This window comes from Callorhinchus milii, unplaced genomic scaffold (genome assembly GCF_018977255.1).
Source record: "Callorhinchus milii isolate IMCB2004 unplaced genomic scaffold, IMCB_Cmil_1.0 Scaffold18, whole genome shotgun sequence".
Taxonomy (NCBI): Eukaryota; Metazoa; Chordata; class Chondrichthyes; order Chimaeriformes; family Callorhinchidae; genus Callorhinchus; species Callorhinchus milii.
Genome location: NW_024704759.1, coordinates 3,177,768 through 3,196,406, shown reverse-complemented (window position 1 = coordinate 3,196,406; position 18,639 = coordinate 3,177,768). Strand labels below are relative to the sequence as shown.

Here is an 18,639-nt window from a genome sequence, read left to right as displayed (position 1 = left end):
ATCTATCAGATTATGCCAGTTTCAGAAATGAATACAGTACAGATAAATCCATCAGTAATCAGTCCGCATCTGTATTTAAAAACTTTAATAAAACATTAGTTAATTCACTTCATGTTTTTAAGCGTATCAAAAGGAACCATGAACATGATTACCTTTACCGATTTAACCTTTACTGATATCAGCTATTCCACATCACAAATAATTCAGTCAATAACGGTTCAGAGGTGTGAAGTACACAGCATCACCTGTAAACATAAACGCACAACTTGATTTTTTTTAAAGAAAATAATCCTTGTCTTTTGATCCAGATCATTTTAAAGCACTTCACAGGTAAGTGGGATGTCCTCCCAACATGAAAGGCGTTATAGAAATGTGAGTTGTTGTGATTGCTGTCTGGCTATGGTAACTATTGTAGGCCAACCCAGAACACAACAGGACCCGAAAAGCCATTAAGTGAATTCCCAATTTATCTGGAGAACTGTTGGTCAGGGCACTGGGAGAAACTCCCTTCTCTTTTTCAATAGTGTTGTTAAGATCTTGGAACGTCCGTCTGAATAGGTCACTTAAGCGCTCCGAGGCACTGCCCCATGTGAAGGGCGCTATAGAAATGCAGGTTGTTGTCTTTGCTCAGACAACTGTTTAATGTCTCAGCCAAAGGACGGCATCTCCTGACAGTGCAGAGCACCGGACCATCAGGTCAGACCATGAGCTCAAGTCCCGACTCGGGGCTTGAACCCACAACCCATGCAGAGGTTAGCAAGTGAGCCATGCAGGCCGGCCACAATAGTAATAACAACAACAATAGTTGTAAAAAGGTTGAATAACCAGATGCCCACTGTGAAATTGGGTTCAAGTTTGTCAGAAATCACACCAAGGATATTATTAAAACATTTTATTAACAATTATAAAACCGCACAAACACATTACACCCGAAGCGTTATCATTACTCGTCGCACTTAAATGACTACTAAAGCACCATCTTAACTAAATACATGACTAAAGCACTATTTTAACAAGATACATTCAATACTAAGATTCTAAACATAGATAAAAAAAATTATGTGATATATGAAATGTGCCTAAATAATCTCTAAATTGTTTTGTATGTATGTTGGGTACGTGTTTTAGTAAGTAGGAGAGACGAAGTTCTAAGGCTGGCACAAAAGTTAAACACTGCCTCTGGCTTGCTTCTTGCTGCAACCGTCTCTCGGTGGTCCACTCCGGCAAGGGCTGAACTTGCCCTCTTCGCGGTCCGTTCTGGTGAGAGCTGGACTTGTCCTCTTTCCCTCAAAGGCACTCTTCTTCCTCTCTGTAGAGGTTTGTCCCCTTTCTCTCCTCAGAGGCTCCAAAACAACTAGTTTTTTTATATACCCTTTTTCGCCAGCCATCTGTGTTCGAACTCTCTTTTTCATGACTTCTTTCCCGTTCTCTGCACTTTTCCCAGGCATTCTTTCTCTATCTTCGAGTTATTTCTCCTTGTACCAGCTCGGATAGCTTAGGCAAAGGAACAATACTCCTCCTATTCCACCTTATCGAGCCCGACCAAACCACCTGACTCCACATCCCTGAAGTTTCAGTCCTTCCTTCAAGATCGGTCCACGTGACCTGCTCACTTTTAAGTTTTTTCTCAGTTTTAATAACTAGTTTGTATCCCATCCATTCTCCTGGTCCAATTATCCCAAGTTCCTCTCGCTCCTGCCCATAGGTCACCTGCCCTTGTAAGCGTAGATGGCCTACCATCTATCCTCCAGATCCAGCTATCCTGATCTTCCCCGGCCATGGGTCACAATTCCAGTGTACTCCCCCAAGCTCGGTGCCTCTTTACTAGGACTGTGTGTGTGTCATACGGCAGTTTTTATTTCCTTAATTCATTCTACTTAACTCACCTAATTCACTACATGATCAATACTAATGATTCTTATACTATAATCCCAACTATTTACACCACGTGAACCACTGTGACTTGCATGCATTGAATGGCTAACCTGCAGCACGGCTAAGCTCTGTTTAAACAAAACACAACGGAAATCTTTGGCTATTTCAAACATTAGAAAACATTTGATATTAAAAAAAACGCATTCCACGACAAAATAAAAAATTCAAAGTACATATTGAGAAAAAAAATTGAAATGAAATAACATGTAGACTGACTTATGAATTTATATTCAAGCCAGATACAGAGATGAGACACAATTTAGAGACAAGACAATTATTTACAAACACAATCATTTGTTTCATTACTATAATTTAATTGCAGATGTCTTGTTTCTAAACCAAAGCACCCCTTTTCCCCTTGGATTTGACATGCTCTCCCCGCGCCCCCCTCCCCACCCCCACCACCGTTTTAAATTACAAGTTAAACATCCGAATAGAGTGGCTGAACTCTTCTTCCTCAAATCGTTTCAACGCGGTTTTTGAAAAGTGCTTCTAAAACACTTTCATCTGCAAGGGTGGAAGTGTTTCCGAGGTCCCTCTCGTTACGGGCGATCTTCCTCAGAAGACGTCTCATGATTTTACCTTGAAGGCAAGGAGGCATAATGTTTGGTAAAGCTCGGAACAAACTGGTCGAATTTTACCTTGTAAGAATGGACAACAGTGAACGAACAAACAAACGAGAGTACCATACCAGAACGGGTTTTGGGCAGTTGAGCGGCATTCTGTATATAGTCCGGGGCTGCGATGGGTCCGATTTTTTTCCGTACTGTAATAATTCACAAGAAAAAAAAAGTATTCAAAGTTGACGTCAAGAACATTTTTTATTTTTTGTAGAACGTTTCATTAGCCATTTTCCCTAATGACGTTTCTCAGAGAAATTATACACTGTTAGAACTCCCCGCTCATCTCTCTCCCCTCCTTCCCCCGCCCTCCCCCCACCCAATACCTATCCAATTCCCTTTTGAAATTAGTCCCACTCCCCTGCTCTTTCCCAATAGCCTTGCAACTTTTTCCTTTTCAAGTATCCATCCAATTCCTCTTTGAAACTTATTCCTGCCCCCGCCAATACCTTGGTTTTTCAGTTCAGTGACCAGTTCATCGGTAAATTCATGTCCATCTTTCAGAGTGACAAAACAATAAAGCGACTCTCCTTTCACTGGGTGTGGGTGACTCACAGCAGCCACCTCCGCGACAGCAAGATGTTCCATTATAGCAGATTCCACTTCAGCAGTGCTCAGGAGGTGTCCTGAGAATAAGGCAAACAGTGACTGCATCAGAATGTGGAGTCCTGTGGCTTTGTGGTTAGAGCGTTCGTCTCGTAAAGCGAGAAGGCCCGGGGTTTGATTCCCAGGCGGCGCAAAACCTTAGGCAAGTTTCCTTATTCCACACTCCTCTATTTACCTGGCAGCAAGTAGGTGCCCGGTTGTTAGTCGATTGGCAGATTGCTTTACAGGGGTAATAATCCCTCCCAAAAAAATTAATAATTTAGTCACGCAATTCACAACTGCTTGTGGGACACTGGTGTGCATAGTTGGCTGGCGCGTTTCACACACAAAATACACAGTGAATCCACTTTATAACACATTCTGTGAAGTGCTTTGGGGTGATGAGATAATGCCCTGTATTAAATGCAAGGATTATTATCATCAACAACAACTTGCATCTATATAGTACCCTCACATAGGGACAGGTTACAAATTCTGGCCCAAACTGAAATTGGGAATGATAATAAATTCACGTTGGGTTCCTAATGCAGTGCAGCAAGGCGATAAAAGTTCTGTTTAGCAACGAACATTCTTCATCTGCGGACCTGACGTTTGTGCTGAAAGCTCACCCGATATATTCAGCATGTCGTCAATCCTTCCAGTAATCCAATAGTAACCATCTTTGTCTCTCTTGCAGCCTGACAGCACGATCCAGGAGAAAGAATACATAACCGTAAGGTGCACAAGTTTAAGATTGTTGTGGTTGCCTCACTCAAACCGACTGCTGGGTTTCCCTGTAACTACATTTGACAGCAATTGCCTGTGAAACATTTTCAGTGGCGTCTGGTTTTATTGATGCCACATCAAATGCAAGGATTATTTTTATCATTTGGATTTTTTTTAAATTTTCTTAGTGAATTTTTATTTCCTGTTGCAGATGAGTCGAGTGGAACAACATCTGATACCAGCAACTTCCTCCGCAATCACTCGACCCTTATTAACCGAAGAGGTGGCACTCAATATAGCAACAGATAACATTATCTGACATTAAAACAATGGCCCTCACTCACTCACACACCGATCCTCTGGACCTCGAAACAGTTAAACACTTGCACTGAACACAATTAAGTTATCATCATTCTTCCACATGTTTCAGTTGTTGGTCAGCGCACTGTGTAAAAAAACATGGGATTAAAAGCACTCTGTGAACAGATCAATTGATGTTTGTAACTGTGTGTGTCAGACATCCGGGCAAAGAAGAAAGGGGGAAAAAAAAACTTACCATCTCCTGTGACAAAATAACCGGGAAACCTTTTAAAGTAGCTGCTCTCAAATCGCTCGTAGCTGCCATAAACTTCCCGCATGATGGACGGCCAGGGTTTCTTGAATACCTGCGCAAGATGCGATCCAAGGGAAGGCTTAAAATTCTGACAAGAGCGACAGAGAGGAACGCGAGCATTTGAAGCTAGGCATTTTAAGGGACACAAATACTGTGCTCACTCATTCAATCAATGTGAGTTTGCTTTCACTGGAAACATCTGGGGTTATGTCAGTGTGCATCAGGCCATTCATCTGTCATCTGTTAACTGGTTTAACCTCGAATTCTGGGGCGGATTTCAATAACAGCAGAAGCAAGCACACATTTTAATGCAGACGCCAGGAAGCATCTGGACTAGAAAACACAAGTCACTCCAATCTGCAGTGTATCCCTGTGAAGCACTTTGAGACGTCCCCTGATGTGAAAGTCCCTGTATCAAATGTGAGGGTAATTATTAATTTTTTTAATTATTTTCTCTTTGCAGAGGGCAATTAACAGCTGGAGCGAGCAGATTCTGGCCGGCCAGAGTGAGATGGAGGGTGGGAGACGCTGCAAGGATCAGATAGAATGGGCCGAATGGGCCTTCTTCATATCATCCGAACAGCTTGTGATAGTGTGAATTGCTTATTGTACAGCACCATCAGTTGGCTGGAAGGCACCTCTGGAGTCATTTATTTTGGAAAAAGCTAAGCAAAATCTACAGGGTAAAACCTGAGGGATTCAGAGAATCAACGAGATTCACAGGGCAGAAGGAGGCTGTTCGGCCCAGCGAGTCCGCATTAGGTTTCAGAGCAAGATGTTCATTCATTCACACACCACCCCCCGCCTCTCTCCTCATCCCCATTGCCCCCCCTCTCTCCCCACCGCCCCCCACCTCTCTCTCCCCAAACCCCCCTCTCTCCAACACCCCCTTTCCCCAACCCCACCGCCCCCTCTATCCCCACACGCCCCCCTCTATCCCCACACGCCCTCCTCTATCCCCACACGTCCACCCTCTATCCCCATGCCTGCTCTCTCCCCACACATCCCCTTCTTACCAGATAACCTTCTGCTTCCCCTTCCAGCTCCTCTCCCGATTCACTGAGAATAGCCGGGACCACACTAAAAAAGGGAAGAGTCTGAAAATGCAAACAACGCCTTTATTATCATGGGTTCCCGTTGCACGCACAATAACATTAGTCGTTCACTTCGTGCCTGTTTGTGAGATACAGTCCTGATGTGCGCAAACTTACTGCTGCACTTGGCTGCAAAATACCCAGTCATCACACTTTGCAGTAAAATCTTGTGCAAGTGCTTCGGGAGGTCACAGCAACGTGATAAGGTGCTCAATCAAATACAAGGATTATTATCAATATTATTATCATCATTTCTTCTTTCGCGTTTCCCAGTCTTTATCAACCACAATTATACAGTCAGTTCACCTTACAGTATATTCTGTGAAGCGCTTTGAGACGTCTCGAAGACGTGATAAGGCGCTACATCAAAGGCAATGATTATTATTATTATTATTTACTTGCTCCTACAATCTACAGACCTTTTCAAAATCATTTTGTCACTGATTCTTAAATCAGCTGATCCTTCCTGTTCATTCTGATCGTGTGGGCTCTCGCCCTCTTTCACCTTTGTGCTCCGCCTTGCCATAAATGAACGCAATTTGTTGTTGTTGTTGATGTTCAGAAAGGGAGCACATTAACAGCATCTTCCATTTACAACAGAAGAAGAAAGGAAGGAAGGAACAATAACAACACATTTGTAAAGCGCCTTTCACGTCGGGAGGACATCCCAAGGCACTGAACAGTCAGGGTTGAGGACCCGAGCGTGGCGTAGGTGGGGCAGGGATGGGGTGAGGGAGGGCAGAGAGGTAGGAGGGCGGCTGACTCGTGTCTTGAAGGAGGCAAAGAAGGGAGCGAGGCGAAGGGATTGTGGGATGGAGTTGCAAAGGGGAAGAAGGAAAGAGGCAAGAAGGAAGGAACGGAGTAAAATCTGCCCTCGAAATCACACTTATTCAATGTCCGGCTACAGATTAGTTACACACAAAGGTAAGAGTTCCACGCAGTCACAGAGTTCTACCTACCGCTGAGCCTGGCTTCAGTGGGGTAACAGCTGGGAGAGGAGTGAGCATGTGACCGCCCTGCAACCAGAGGAACGCGATGAGATATGCAAACCACATGGACAGGCAACTACTGCAAACCCACCCCCCCCACACCGCACACCCTCCGTTATAACCCGCCAACCTGGCCCCCGATAATTACTTCCCCCACCCTCCAATCCCCAAATCCGCGAGCTGGCTCCACCGCTGCTTGCATCATTCAACAAAGCCGAAATGTTACACATCTAAAGTTTACTTACAGTTTCAGTCTGCCAATAGGTGTCCATAATTGGACATCTCCTGTCACCCACCACATTGTAGTACCACAGCCAAGCCTCGGGGTTAATGGGCTCGCCCACTGTACCAAGGATTTTCAAAGATTTCCGACTGAACCTGTCAGGGGCGGGAAAACAGAAATCCCAATAGTAAAAGCTCACAACTCCAAACTTGTCACAGCAATCAGAAATTTTCCACTTTCTTTGAGAAGAAATCAGACCATTCCTTTTTACACAGCTGTAAATTAAGGCGCATGAGCGAGCGAGAGATCAAGGGAGCGAGCGAGTGAGAGGGTTCGATTCCCGGGTCAGGGCAAAACCTTAGGCAAGTTTCCTTACTCCACACGCCTCAGTTTACCTAGCAGTAATTAGGAACCCGGCTGTTAGTCGATTGGCGGATTGCTTTCCGGGGGTAATAATCCCACCTCCCAAAAAAATAATTTGGCCACTCAATCCACGACTGTTCGTGAGACGCTGCTGTATGCAATTGGCTGCTGCATTTCTCCCACAAAATAGTCAATCCACTTTACAATATGTTCTGTGAAGCGTTTCAACAACTGTGTTTTCTTGAAAGGGTAAACAGAAGCCCTATTTACATAGCTACATACATTTCCTTGGGCACCAACTATGATGTGCGATAGAGCAGCTCGAGTGAAACAAGAGGAAACTAAACCAATCGCCATAAGTTAGTGTTTAAACACCTCTCTCTCACCTTTTGACTGGCTCGTCACCATATTTCATGAGCAATCGAATGGCAGTTGGAGCAGTGTAAAACTTTGTCACCAGGTATTTGTCGATTATCTCCCAGAATCGGCTCACATCTGGATAAGTCGGCACTCCTTCAAACTGGGAAGAAAAAAGAAAAGTGTTAAAACAAGTCACATCTCGCCTCAGTTTTACAAAACAAAGTTTGTTTCAAGGCATCCGATAAAAATTGGTCACTTGTTTCATGGCCGTTTGTGGGACATTGCTATCATCTTTGCCTAAAAAAATACACAGTCACTACACTTTATAGTACATCCTGACAGATCGACGTAAAAGGCAATATATCAAACACAAGGCATATTATAATAAGAACAATAAAATAATAATAATCTTTGCATTTGTGGAGTCCTGTAGCTCAGTGGTTAGAGCACTCGCTTTGCAAGTGAGAGACCTGAGTTCAATTCCAGGCAGAGGGCGAAACCTTGGGCAAGTTTCCTTACTCCACACAGAGCCTAATAATAATCCCTCCAAAACAAAAAACAATAATAAATTGGTCATTTTCAATCTACGACTGTTTGTGGGACATTGCTGTGCGCAATTGGCTGCCGCGTTCGCCCACAAATATACAGTCAATTCACTTTACAGTGTGTTCTGTGAAGCGCTTTGGGACGTCCTCCCGACGTGAAAAGCGCTATATCAAATGCAAGGATTATTATTATTATTATTATTATCATGTTGTTGAGACGTCTCAAAGCACTTCACAGAATATATCGTAAAGTGGTTTGACTTGTGTATTTTGTGGGTGAAACGTGGCAGCCAATTATTTATTATTATTATTATTGTTGTTGTTCTCTCACTTTGACCGTGTGTTTGGCCAACGCCCAGCTATTCAACAACGACGACAAAATTACATTTATAGAGTCTTTCACGTCGGGAGGACGACCCAAGGCACTGGACAGACAGTTTCAGACCCGAGCTGAGGGCTGGGGTGGGGGAGGAGGGAGGGCGGGGGGGGGGGAAAGCAGGGAGATTGAAAGCACGGTCGAAGAGGAGGGTCTTGAGGTGGGTCTTGAAGGTGGTGAGGGAGAGACGGAAGGATTGCGGGATGGAGTTCCAGAGGGTGGGTGCAGAGTTGCGGAAGGCCCGCCCACCGATAGTGTGGCGAGCAAGGTGGGGATGTGAAGCAGACCGGAGCCCGCTGACGAGGAAATTGAACAGGATGGTAGGGGGTTAGGAGATAGCAGAGCTCGGGGGAAGCAAGATCGTGGAGGGCTTTGAAGGTGCGGACCAGGATCTTGAACTGTATTCTCTGTGTGATGGGAAGCCAGTGGAGTTGGGTGAAGATGGGGGTGATAGGGTCACCGAGCCTAGTGCGGGAAAGGACATGGGCTGCAGAGCTCTGGATGATCTGTAGCCTGTCGAGGGAGGAGTTGGGGAGGCCGACAAGCATAGTCTAGCCTCAGTGTAATGAAGGCGTGTATGAGGGTTTGGGTGGCCTGCGGTGTGAGACATTCCTCTCCTCCTGGCTCAGTTATTGCCATTGTTGTTGTGAAGCAGCCCAGTGTTTGCCGAGCAGCCGAGACACTAACCAGAACACTAGTTGCGCCATTGGCCAGGGGTCCGTACGTGAGGTAAGAGTGTCCAGTGATCCATCCCACGTCAGCTGTGCACCAGTATACATCGCTGGGCTGGTAGTCAAACACATACTTAAAGGTTGTAGCCGTATAAAGGAGGTAGCCGCCAATTGTGTGCTTCACACCCTTTAAGAAAACAAAGATTTTAAGGTAGACTTCACAATAATGGCTCACAATGGATTTGGGTGAGGAAGAAAGACCTTTTGGCCTTACTCCACACGCCTGGTTACCTAGCAGTAAGTAGGAACCCGGTTGTTAGACGACTGGCGGCTTGCTTTCCGGGGGTAATAATAACAGCATTGAGCTGTTTTTTTTATGTAAATGAGTCCAGGTGAGACAGAACGAAAAGGGATTAGGGGGGTGGGAACTGAAGCCTCAAACACTCACGGTGGTGCGGAGAAGGCCGCGTGATGCCTGTGTTAAGTGAACAGAGGAATAGGAAAGGTCGGAGAGATAGGGAGGTGCCAGGGAGTGGAGGGATTTACTATCTAGGAGAAGGCTTTACCTTGGGTTTGCCGGTGGACCCACTGGTGTACAGGATAAATAGAGGATCCTCAGCGCTGCACCATTCGGGCTCACACTCCTCACCGGCTTCCTTCATCACCTCGTGCCACCAAACGTCAACCTCCTCGTTCCAGGGAATCTGCAACATGCAGAGACCAGTGTTACTGCACTTAAAGGTGGAAAACTCCAATACCCGGCCAGCACTTTGAAGGCTTTAAAACAAAATAAAAACTCAAATTAAGAGCAAAGAAACTTCACTCCACCGTAAATCAGAAATTTCATTTTCACGTTCAGCCTATCTGCCTCGGGGTCAGCCTGACCCAGGGGCCACACTCTCTCCTCTCGGTCAGAAGGTTGTATGTTCAAGTCCCACGTCGGACTTGCATTCACGTAGGTCTAAGCTGACGCTCCAATGCAGTGCTGGTGGTTTGTCGCATTGTTGGAGGTGGCGTCCTTCGGATGAGATGTTAAACCGAGATCCTATCTGCCTGTTGAGATGGACGTGAAAGATCCCATGGCACTATTCAAAAAGAGAAGGAAGTTTCTCTCTCCCGGTACCTTGGCCAACAATTTCTCAAATAAAATTGGTCACTCACTCCGTGGCTGTTTGTGGGACATTGCTGTGCGCAACTGGCTGTCATGTTTCACCCACAAAATACACAGTCCATTCGGCAGTATATCCTGTGAAGCACTTTGAGACGTCTCAACTACATTTCTCAAAGTGATAAGGCGCTATATCAAATGCAAGGATTATTATTATTTAGATATACCTCTGTTCTATTAAAAAATGAAGTAACGCAATCAATTTGGAAGAAATAAATCCTATTTAAAAGTCGCATTTAAAAGTTGCAGAATTTACCTTAACTAGTTAAATCTGACATGCAAGAGCTTGCTTAAAAGTTGTGCACCAGTGTTAGTGCCCAACAGTTACGTTAGGAATGATTCTAGTCTGCAACAGTCTATTAACTCATTAACAACAGCAACAAGCATTTATATAATGCCCTTCACACGGGGAATTCATATATCAATTTATATAAAACCCTTGGAGCTCTTAACAAGCGGAGCCTGACCTCAAAATTGGAGGAGGAGGTGACTGTAAAGAGGGGAAGGAGGCGGCAATGTGGAGGGATTGGGGAAAAGAGTTCCAAAGCTTCAGGGCTTAGTACCTGAAAGTGCGGCTGCTGATGGTGGAGGGGAGGGGACGAGACGAGTGACAAACAGGAGGCTGGAGCCAGCCGAGCGGAGGCAGCGGGTAGAAAGCAGATCAGAAAGGTAGCCAAGGGATCATACTCATGAAGTGTGCAATAATAACGAGGTGTGATATAAGCCTGTATGCAAAGACTGTCTCTCTCAGAAGGCAGTCCAAATGGTGCCTCGGAAGGCAACAGCCAAATGGGAAGGTTTAGCGGTAGCATTTAACACAAAGCACGTTAACCTCACTGGCTAGGACAGAGCGAGGTGGCAAGGCGGAGGCATTGAGGTGGAAACTGTGCGGGAATGTGGAGGTGTCAGGACCTTTGACGTGCTTTGAGAAATGTCTCTTTTTTTAAAAAAGAAAAAAAAAATCGCCCTCCTCAGAGCTGGGGGTGGTTTGATAAGTTGAGAAATTCATAGGAAGTGAGACTGCAAGAAATTGCCAGGCCGTGTGATTAGCTCAAACTGTTATAGAATGGGGGCGAGGACAATGCCAAATCACAGCGCGTGGTATCATTTCATCATACAATCTTCCCTTTTCCTTCTTCCTATTGAACTCCCACTCTAAATCAGGCCAGACTTTAGAAAGTTAGGTTAGAAACACTGTGTTGGCGAGTCATGTATATAACAGCACTGCTGTGCGCAATTGGCTGCCGCGTTTCGCCCACAAAATATACAGTCAATTCACTTTACAGTGTGTTCTGTGAAGCGCTTTGGGACGTCCTCCCGACGTGAAAAGCGCTATATCAAATGCAAGGATTATTATTATTAAGAGGACATCCAAAGGAACTGGGATGAAGACTGGTAAAAAGACTAGTTTGCATAGAATATTAGTGCAATTGGCAGGAAAGTAAATAGCAGCTACACCGAGTTACTAAGCAGTCTATCGCCACCACTAAAGTGGCTTAAAAAAGGAGCAGGGATAAGAGAGAGAGAGAGATAAGCGAAGCTCAGTTTCAAAATTGCCAGGTGCTGCAGCAAAACTGAAACTAAAATACCTGTGTTTTATGAAGCACATTCTTTGCTTTCTCATTATGATTATCCTGCAGAAAGTTCATAGATGAAAAATGTGATGTTTCAGCAAGCAGAGGTTTTCCTCTGACAAAAAAAACTTTCCCTCCCTCACACTTGCGATTCCACAAAAAATACAGCGGTAAATAAATCGGGAGTTTCAGTTACAATTAATTCATTAAAACCTCAAATAGTTTTATTTAAAATTTTATTTAAAATTAGACAGTCAGGTTTCACGACTGGAGGATACAGCGTTAAGAGGCTTTAACTGAGTCGTCAATCAGTGTCCCACGGGCTCGGAGTCAGGCTCCGCCGCAGTTAAGCGCTCTGAGACTCTATCCTGCGTGGAGGGCACTATTCAAGTGCAAGTAGTTGTTGTTGTTGAATTCCACTGCAACTTCGGAATAAAGAAGTCTCGGGGGGTGGGAGGGAGGAAATCCCTCAGAGCTCTCGATTTACAATCAACTTATCTCGAAGCGCAAAGCTTCCCTAAATAATTTCCGCTGTTCCTCACCTGTAATTTGAGGCAGGCCCGCTTTGCGGGTGGTAAATTGGATTGTGTTGAAGTTTTGTCATTTTCTTTTGTAGCTTTTAGGTGCTTCACGACAATGCACTTTTTAACAGGGCTGTGGTTCAAAGAAAGTAAGAAAAATTGAGTGCGTCTCTACATCTAAGAGATCCATTTATAGATAAACGCCCAGAATGATTCTGCGTACGTTGTACACACAACAGACTATGAGTTAACACCACCCCATTACTCTCTCTAAATAATGAAAATTTGCTCTAACAAGCTCAAATAGAGTCTGTTATAACTAGATTTACTTGGATTTGATATAAAAACGATGGGTTAATCACTATTTACAATGTTTGGCATTCCAACACAAAGCCAATTTCATCAATAAAAATATTTCAAATTTTTTTTTACCGATTTTTAATCTATTTTGCTTACAAAAAAAAGTGTAATTCCAGATCCTTGGGTTACCACAGATGTTCTCTCCTCCTTACTACTGCTTATGTACACCATGCGTAGCAAGTTCAGTTAATGCCACTTCCATAAAATGTTATACACTTCCAGAAAGACAACTCTGAGAGATATCTTCTCTCAAACCTACAGACTTCAAAGTACAGTTCAGTCTAGAATTTCTTTTTAACAAGGATACGTTTTGGAAATATTATAAATGCCTTTTATTGACTTAAGAACTAAATAATAAAAACAAAAAATGATTGCGTAAAAAAAACATACTTCTCCCCGTGTAGCTTGAGTGCTTCATCTGTTATCTCTTTTAGTTTTATGAATTTATCTCCTCTGTAAAACCCATCTAATAAAAAACGTCAAAGACAAACGGGTCAAAAGAAAAAAAACAGCTTTGCGTGACTCCCACTCTTGTAGTTTCATTCAATTACTGACCGGGCTATAAATTTCTTCCTCTACATAGAAGAAATAAAGGAAATTGCATGTTAGTCAATAGCAAAACGTGATGGTTTGCACCTCTCAACTCCAGTGGAGTCCTGGAGCTCAGTGGTTAGAGCACTGGCCTCGCAAGCGAGAGGACCTGGGTTCGATTCCCGGACAGGATGAAACGTTAGGCAAGTTTCCTTACTCCACACGCTTCTGTTTACCTAACAGCAATTAGGAACCCAGGACCACTTTTCCAGGAGTAATAATCCCTTCGAATTTTTTTTGTAATAATTGAAAAATACTAATTTGGTCAGTCAATCCTCGACTGTTTGTGGGACGCTGCTGTGCGTAATTGGCTCCCGGGTTTCGCCCACAAAATACACGGTCAATTCACTTTACAGTATATTCTGTGAAATGCTTTGAGGCGTCCAGGAGATGTGATAGGATTCTATATCAAATGCAAGGATTATTATTGTTATTATTATTAAGTTTTAAAGAAGAAATGCGAAAAGTGCTGCAAGTATTGTCAGGTGCTGTGACGCTCGTGGTTTGGGCTGGGAGGAATCGTGCGACTTTGAGGGACAGCTAGTTATTTACCTGCCGTAATTAGCAGAGAACAGGAACAATCCAGAATCCGCTCGCTCAGAGCTTCTGCAGAAAATCCTGCAAACTGAACGTTAAACTGGAATTAAAGGCAAAATACGGCAGACCCTGGAAATCTGAAATAAAAACAGAAGTGGCTGGGAACAAGCAGCATCTATGGAAGAGGAAAATGAGTTAACGTTTGTCGACCTGAAGCGTTCATTCATTTTCCTCTCTCCATAGATGCTGCCTGACCTGCTGTGTGATCCCAGCGATTTCTGCTTTTATGTTAAACTAGAATTATTTGAGGGCCCAGTCACGATAAAATATCTGTCCGCTGGACTCGCACGTCAAGTGGAAACATTCCCGAAGGAGGTTATTTAAAATTTTATATCAGCCAGTCAGACCTTGCCCATCGCGGAGTGGCGGGTGGGGAGGGGGAGGTTTCGGTAACAGTACTCACCACAATGGAGTGCACAGCCCCCACCCTGGCACAGGCCAACATGGCAACTATCAGCTCGATTATCATCGGCATGTAGATCGCGACATGGTCTCCCTTCTTGATCCCTGTGTGTTTAGAATAAAAAAACACAAACGGTGACACGGTAGCTCCTGGCTCCGAGACTCCCCCACACCACACCCCACCGCCCCCATCCCCAGCCCTGTGACCTCCTTCCATTATCTTTGTTTATTTAATTTAATTAATTAAACGGTTATTAGTTCGATTGGAGGATCACTTTATTAGTCAATTGCCGCGTTTCGCCCCACAAACTATGCAGTCAATTCACTCTACAGTATGTTCTGTGAAACGCTTTGAGACGTCGCAACAATGCAATAAGGCGCTATATTGAATGCAAGTGTTATTATCCACCTCTTTGACCCTCATCACCAGCCCTGTAACCTCCAACTCCTACCAGGCCTGTGACTCCCCCATCACCTCACCTCTTCGCTCTGTGACCCCTACAGCCCAGCCCAGAACTGACCCCCGCTATCCAGTACAGCAAGAGCAGTGTTTATTCTCAAAGTCGCATGGTTTTAAGAATTAAACTCACCTTGGGCTCGGAGGACATTGGCAAACTTGCAGACTTGCTGCAAGAGCTCTTTGTAAGTGATTCTGGCATAGTCCTCTGGCTTATTGCCCTCCCTGCAACACAACAATGGAAACACACACTGTTATGTATATAAATAAAACCCCATGCAAATCAACGCCTCATTTCAAGGAAAACACATTCATGTGAAAACAGTATACTCTGGAGGCAAAAAAACAAGGGTTGGGTAGAAAGAGAGCAACAACAGGGAAAGTGGCGGAAGCACAGTTGAAAAGATAAATCTTAAAGCGGACTTTAAAGCACTCGCCTCTCAAGCGAGAGGACCTGTGTTTGATTCCCAGGCAGAGTGAAACGTTTGGCAAGTTTCCTTACTCCACACGCTTCTGTTCACCTAGCTGTAAGTAGGAACCCGGTTATCAGTCGATTGGCGTATCGCTTCCTGGGGGTTATAATCCCTCAAAAAAAATGTGGTCACTCAACTCACAACTGTTTGCGGGACACTGCTATGCGCAATTGGCTGCTACTTTTCACCCACCAAAAAAGTCCATCCACTTTGCAATACATTCTATGAAGCGCTTTGAGACATCTCAACGACGTGATAAGGCGCTGTATCAAATGCAAGGATTATTAGTAATTGCCTTTTAAAAGAACTTAGCAAGATGGGAATGACGCTAAGCTATATTTATTAGTATTATTATTAAATCAAGATCAGGATAAAACTGGCCTCAGTTCCCCCTGAGGACGACAGTCATGAAATGCACCAGACGGCATAAGTCATTTCCTGTTGAAGCTTCAGACAAAGTGGAGTTTTCCACAACCAGCTTTTTGTAAATGTTAATCTATAAATACAGTCCCACCAGGGGCCTTCTGCTGCTAGAGGAATTGCACGGGGAGAGGGGGCGGGGAGTGAAGGAGGAGAGAGAGAAAGCGAGGAGTGGGGGGAGAGTTCTGTAACTCAATGCAATAGGAGGGCAGGAAGCACAGTTTGTGAATAAGGAGCTTGCTAAAGGGGAAACTCTCGCTCTCTCTCTCCCTCCTACACTTCCAAATGTCTTTGAGGGCACCAAACAATGTAAATCCTGACCTCAAATTTAGTCGATTGCTGGGCAGAGAGAATCACTGTCGTTCCTATTCCGACTGCCAAAGTATCAAATTATCCCGAGGGTAGGTTTTTGGGGAAAAACCGACAACAGGACCAGTCAGCCACATCGCAACCATTTGTTTCAGCTAGAATTCACGAGAATAACAAACTCAGTCTCTGTCTCCGTGGTGCCAGAGGTAAAAAGAACATTAACTCGCTTCAGTGATGCCCTCCAATGATTTGTTGTGGAGCAACACCAGCGAAAACTTCAGGACCCCTTCTGCTGTTTTTTTCATTCTTTCAATAATAATACTTGATACAGCGCCTTATCACATCTTCCGAGACGTCTCAAAGCGCTTCACAGAATAAATCCACTGTAAAGTGAATTGACTGTGTGTTTTGTGGGCGAAAGGCGGCAGTCAATCGCGCACAGCAGTGTCCCGCAAACACTCGTGGATTCGGTGGCCAAATTATCATTTGAGCTTTATTATAACATAATTTGCTGATGGCAGCAAGCTGGGGCAAGGTAACAGGTTGATAGCATATTCAAAGGGATCTGGATCCATGCAACAAGCTAGATTTAAATAGAGATAAATGTGATAAATCTGCACAACAGAGAGTAATCCTCTAGCAAAACTGGACACAGACCAGTGAAAGGTGGTTTAGACTAGAGGAACCTGGTGTATTAGAGAACATTGAGAGAAGAGCTCGGAAGATTTCAGACGCTGCTTTTCAAGCGGGTCTCACAAAACCAAACTTTATGTTCAAGTCAAAAAGCTAAGATGATGGAAAAGTAAAAGTATCATAATAATAATAATAATAATCCTTGCATTTGATACATCACCTTATGACGTCTTTGAGATATCTCAAAGTGCTTCACAGAATACACTGTAAAGCGAATTAAGTATATTTTTGGGGGCAAAACTATTTTAAGTTTCTGAAACACAGAGTCATGGAGGTCATACGCGCATCATTTATTTCATTGCCTGCAGTTTGAAGTATAAAACGAACAAGCCTCACGCAGGAACTGAAATGAAAGGACACGGTCATAAAATGCACAGAGAAAGCTGTACGTAATACTTTATCAATCAATTACTTTGTAAAGGACGAGCTGGCTGTCTGATTGAGAACAGGATGGAGGGTCACAGGGGAACACGCAAAGGAGATTGAATGTTGTGTGAAGCACAAGGAGTCCTAAATTATTGTCGTCGTGAAAATGTCGAGACAAGGAAGGCAACCAATACGAGGTGAAGGGCAAAGAAACATTGTACAGGACACAAGCAAGGTTGAAGAAAATTAGATAAATGAATGAGTTATGGCATGTCTGCTTGAAACCTCCCCAGCGTTGCAAGGATTTCTCTTAAAGAAAGAATCCTCACATTGACCGTGCAAGGCTACAGATCAGTAAAAAGGTATGTTTGGAGCGGAAAACAACGCTAGAAAAGTATTTGCTTATGATGTTCGTGCAACGGCTGTACAATCACCCCGGATGCGTTTTTCGTCTTGTGACTATCAGTCATAAAGGCGATCAAGCGAGAAAAATTCCCGGGAGGCATCACCCGTGGCAGGAAGGTGCCATGCGTGACTGACAGATTGCATCGCAAGCTCCACTTGTCACTCAGCCTTCATTCAATACCACCAGCTCGATCTGCCGAGGCCAAAAGTGCAACCCAGGACTCAGCAAAGCCCTCCAGCATTACCTTGTGGACCTGAATCAAGATTTTTTTCCCCCTCTATTAATAAGTTTACATCCGAGTCCCCCAAACGTCACAGTAAATCCTGTGAAGCACTATCAGGCTTTGTCTCGACGTGGAAGGCGCTTTATCACATGTAAGGGTTATTAATATCATCACTATTTTAATTCCCAGTGGAAGATAGTAAATAGGAAAAAAAAAACTGTCCGCCGCGTTTCACCCACAAAATATAGTCACTCCACTTGACAGAAAATCCTGTGAAGCACTTTGAGACGACGTGATCAGGCGCTGTGTCAAATTTAAGGATTATTATTATTAGTATATCATTAGGAGCATTCAAATCAATATAGTTTCAATAGTGCTGGTGCACACACTTAACCAACAATAATTATTTCTAAAGTATAATTTTTTTTATGTGTTATTACGAGTAATAATGGACTATGGCAAATTCTTCGATATACAAACCTCAGTCCATTGATAAAGTGGTGCTTTGCACATCTCATATTGTCACATTCATTTGTTTTTTTTTGTTAGATGAGTGAAACCATTAAACAGAATGTAAAACTTCAAAGCCCAACAGAAACTCAGAACACTCCCTTCACCTGGAAATCCAATTAAAATGACTGTGACCGTTATAATGACATTTTATGATCATGGCTGACTGCAATCTATTCCACTATTTGAAAAGAAAATTTGAATTTCACCCACAAATATACAGTCAATTCAGTTAACAGTCTATTCTGTGAAGCGCTTTGAGACGTCTAGAAGACGTGAAAAGCGCTATATCAAATGCAAGGATTAATATTATTCTTATTAAGAGAAGGCAGTTTCTCTCGGTCTCCTGGCCAACAATCATACAAATAAAATTGAGCAATAAAAATCATCTCGACGATGTGATCAAATGCAAGTGTTATTACTATAATTATTAGTATTATGATTGATAATTATACGGCATAGAAATCCA

General features: G+C 43.7%; 1 protein-coding gene across 2 annotated transcripts in view; it reads right to left on the bottom strand.

The window, feature by feature from the left end:
• Positions 1-877: 877 nt before the first annotated feature.
• Positions 878-18,639, bottom strand: part of LOC103172082 (acetyl-coenzyme A synthetase, cytoplasmic) — a 24,223-nt gene continuing 6,461 nt past the window's right edge. The window contains exons 3-19 of one of the 2 annotated variants that reach the window (XM_042341808.1): positions 14,904-14,995; positions 14,315-14,418; positions 13,867-13,939; positions 13,114-13,189; positions 12,385-12,496; positions 11,858-11,902; positions 9,667-9,804; positions 9,117-9,287; positions 7,535-7,668; positions 6,808-6,940; positions 6,533-6,589; positions 5,496-5,576; positions 4,423-4,531; positions 3,770-3,838; positions 3,005-3,181; positions 2,627-2,701; positions 878-2,517 (exon numbers count right to left, since the gene is read on the bottom strand). In XM_042341808.1, the coding sequence (XP_042197742.1) occupies positions 2,393-2,517; positions 2,627-2,701; positions 3,005-3,181; positions 3,770-3,838; positions 4,423-4,531; positions 5,496-5,576; positions 6,533-6,589; positions 6,808-6,940; positions 7,535-7,668; positions 9,117-9,287; positions 9,667-9,804; positions 11,858-11,902; positions 12,385-12,496; positions 13,114-13,189; positions 13,867-13,939; positions 14,315-14,418; positions 14,904-14,995 (1,771 nt within the window). In that variant the 3' untranslated portion in view covers positions 878-2,392. The remainder of the gene's footprint in view (positions 2,518-2,626; positions 2,702-3,004; positions 3,182-3,769; positions 3,839-4,422; positions 4,532-5,495; positions 5,577-6,532; positions 6,590-6,807; positions 6,941-7,534; positions 7,669-9,116; positions 9,288-9,666; positions 9,805-11,857; positions 11,903-12,384; positions 12,497-13,113; positions 13,190-13,866; positions 13,940-14,314; positions 14,419-14,903; positions 14,996-18,639) is intronic. The other variant, XM_042341809.1, reaches the window with a different exon arrangement.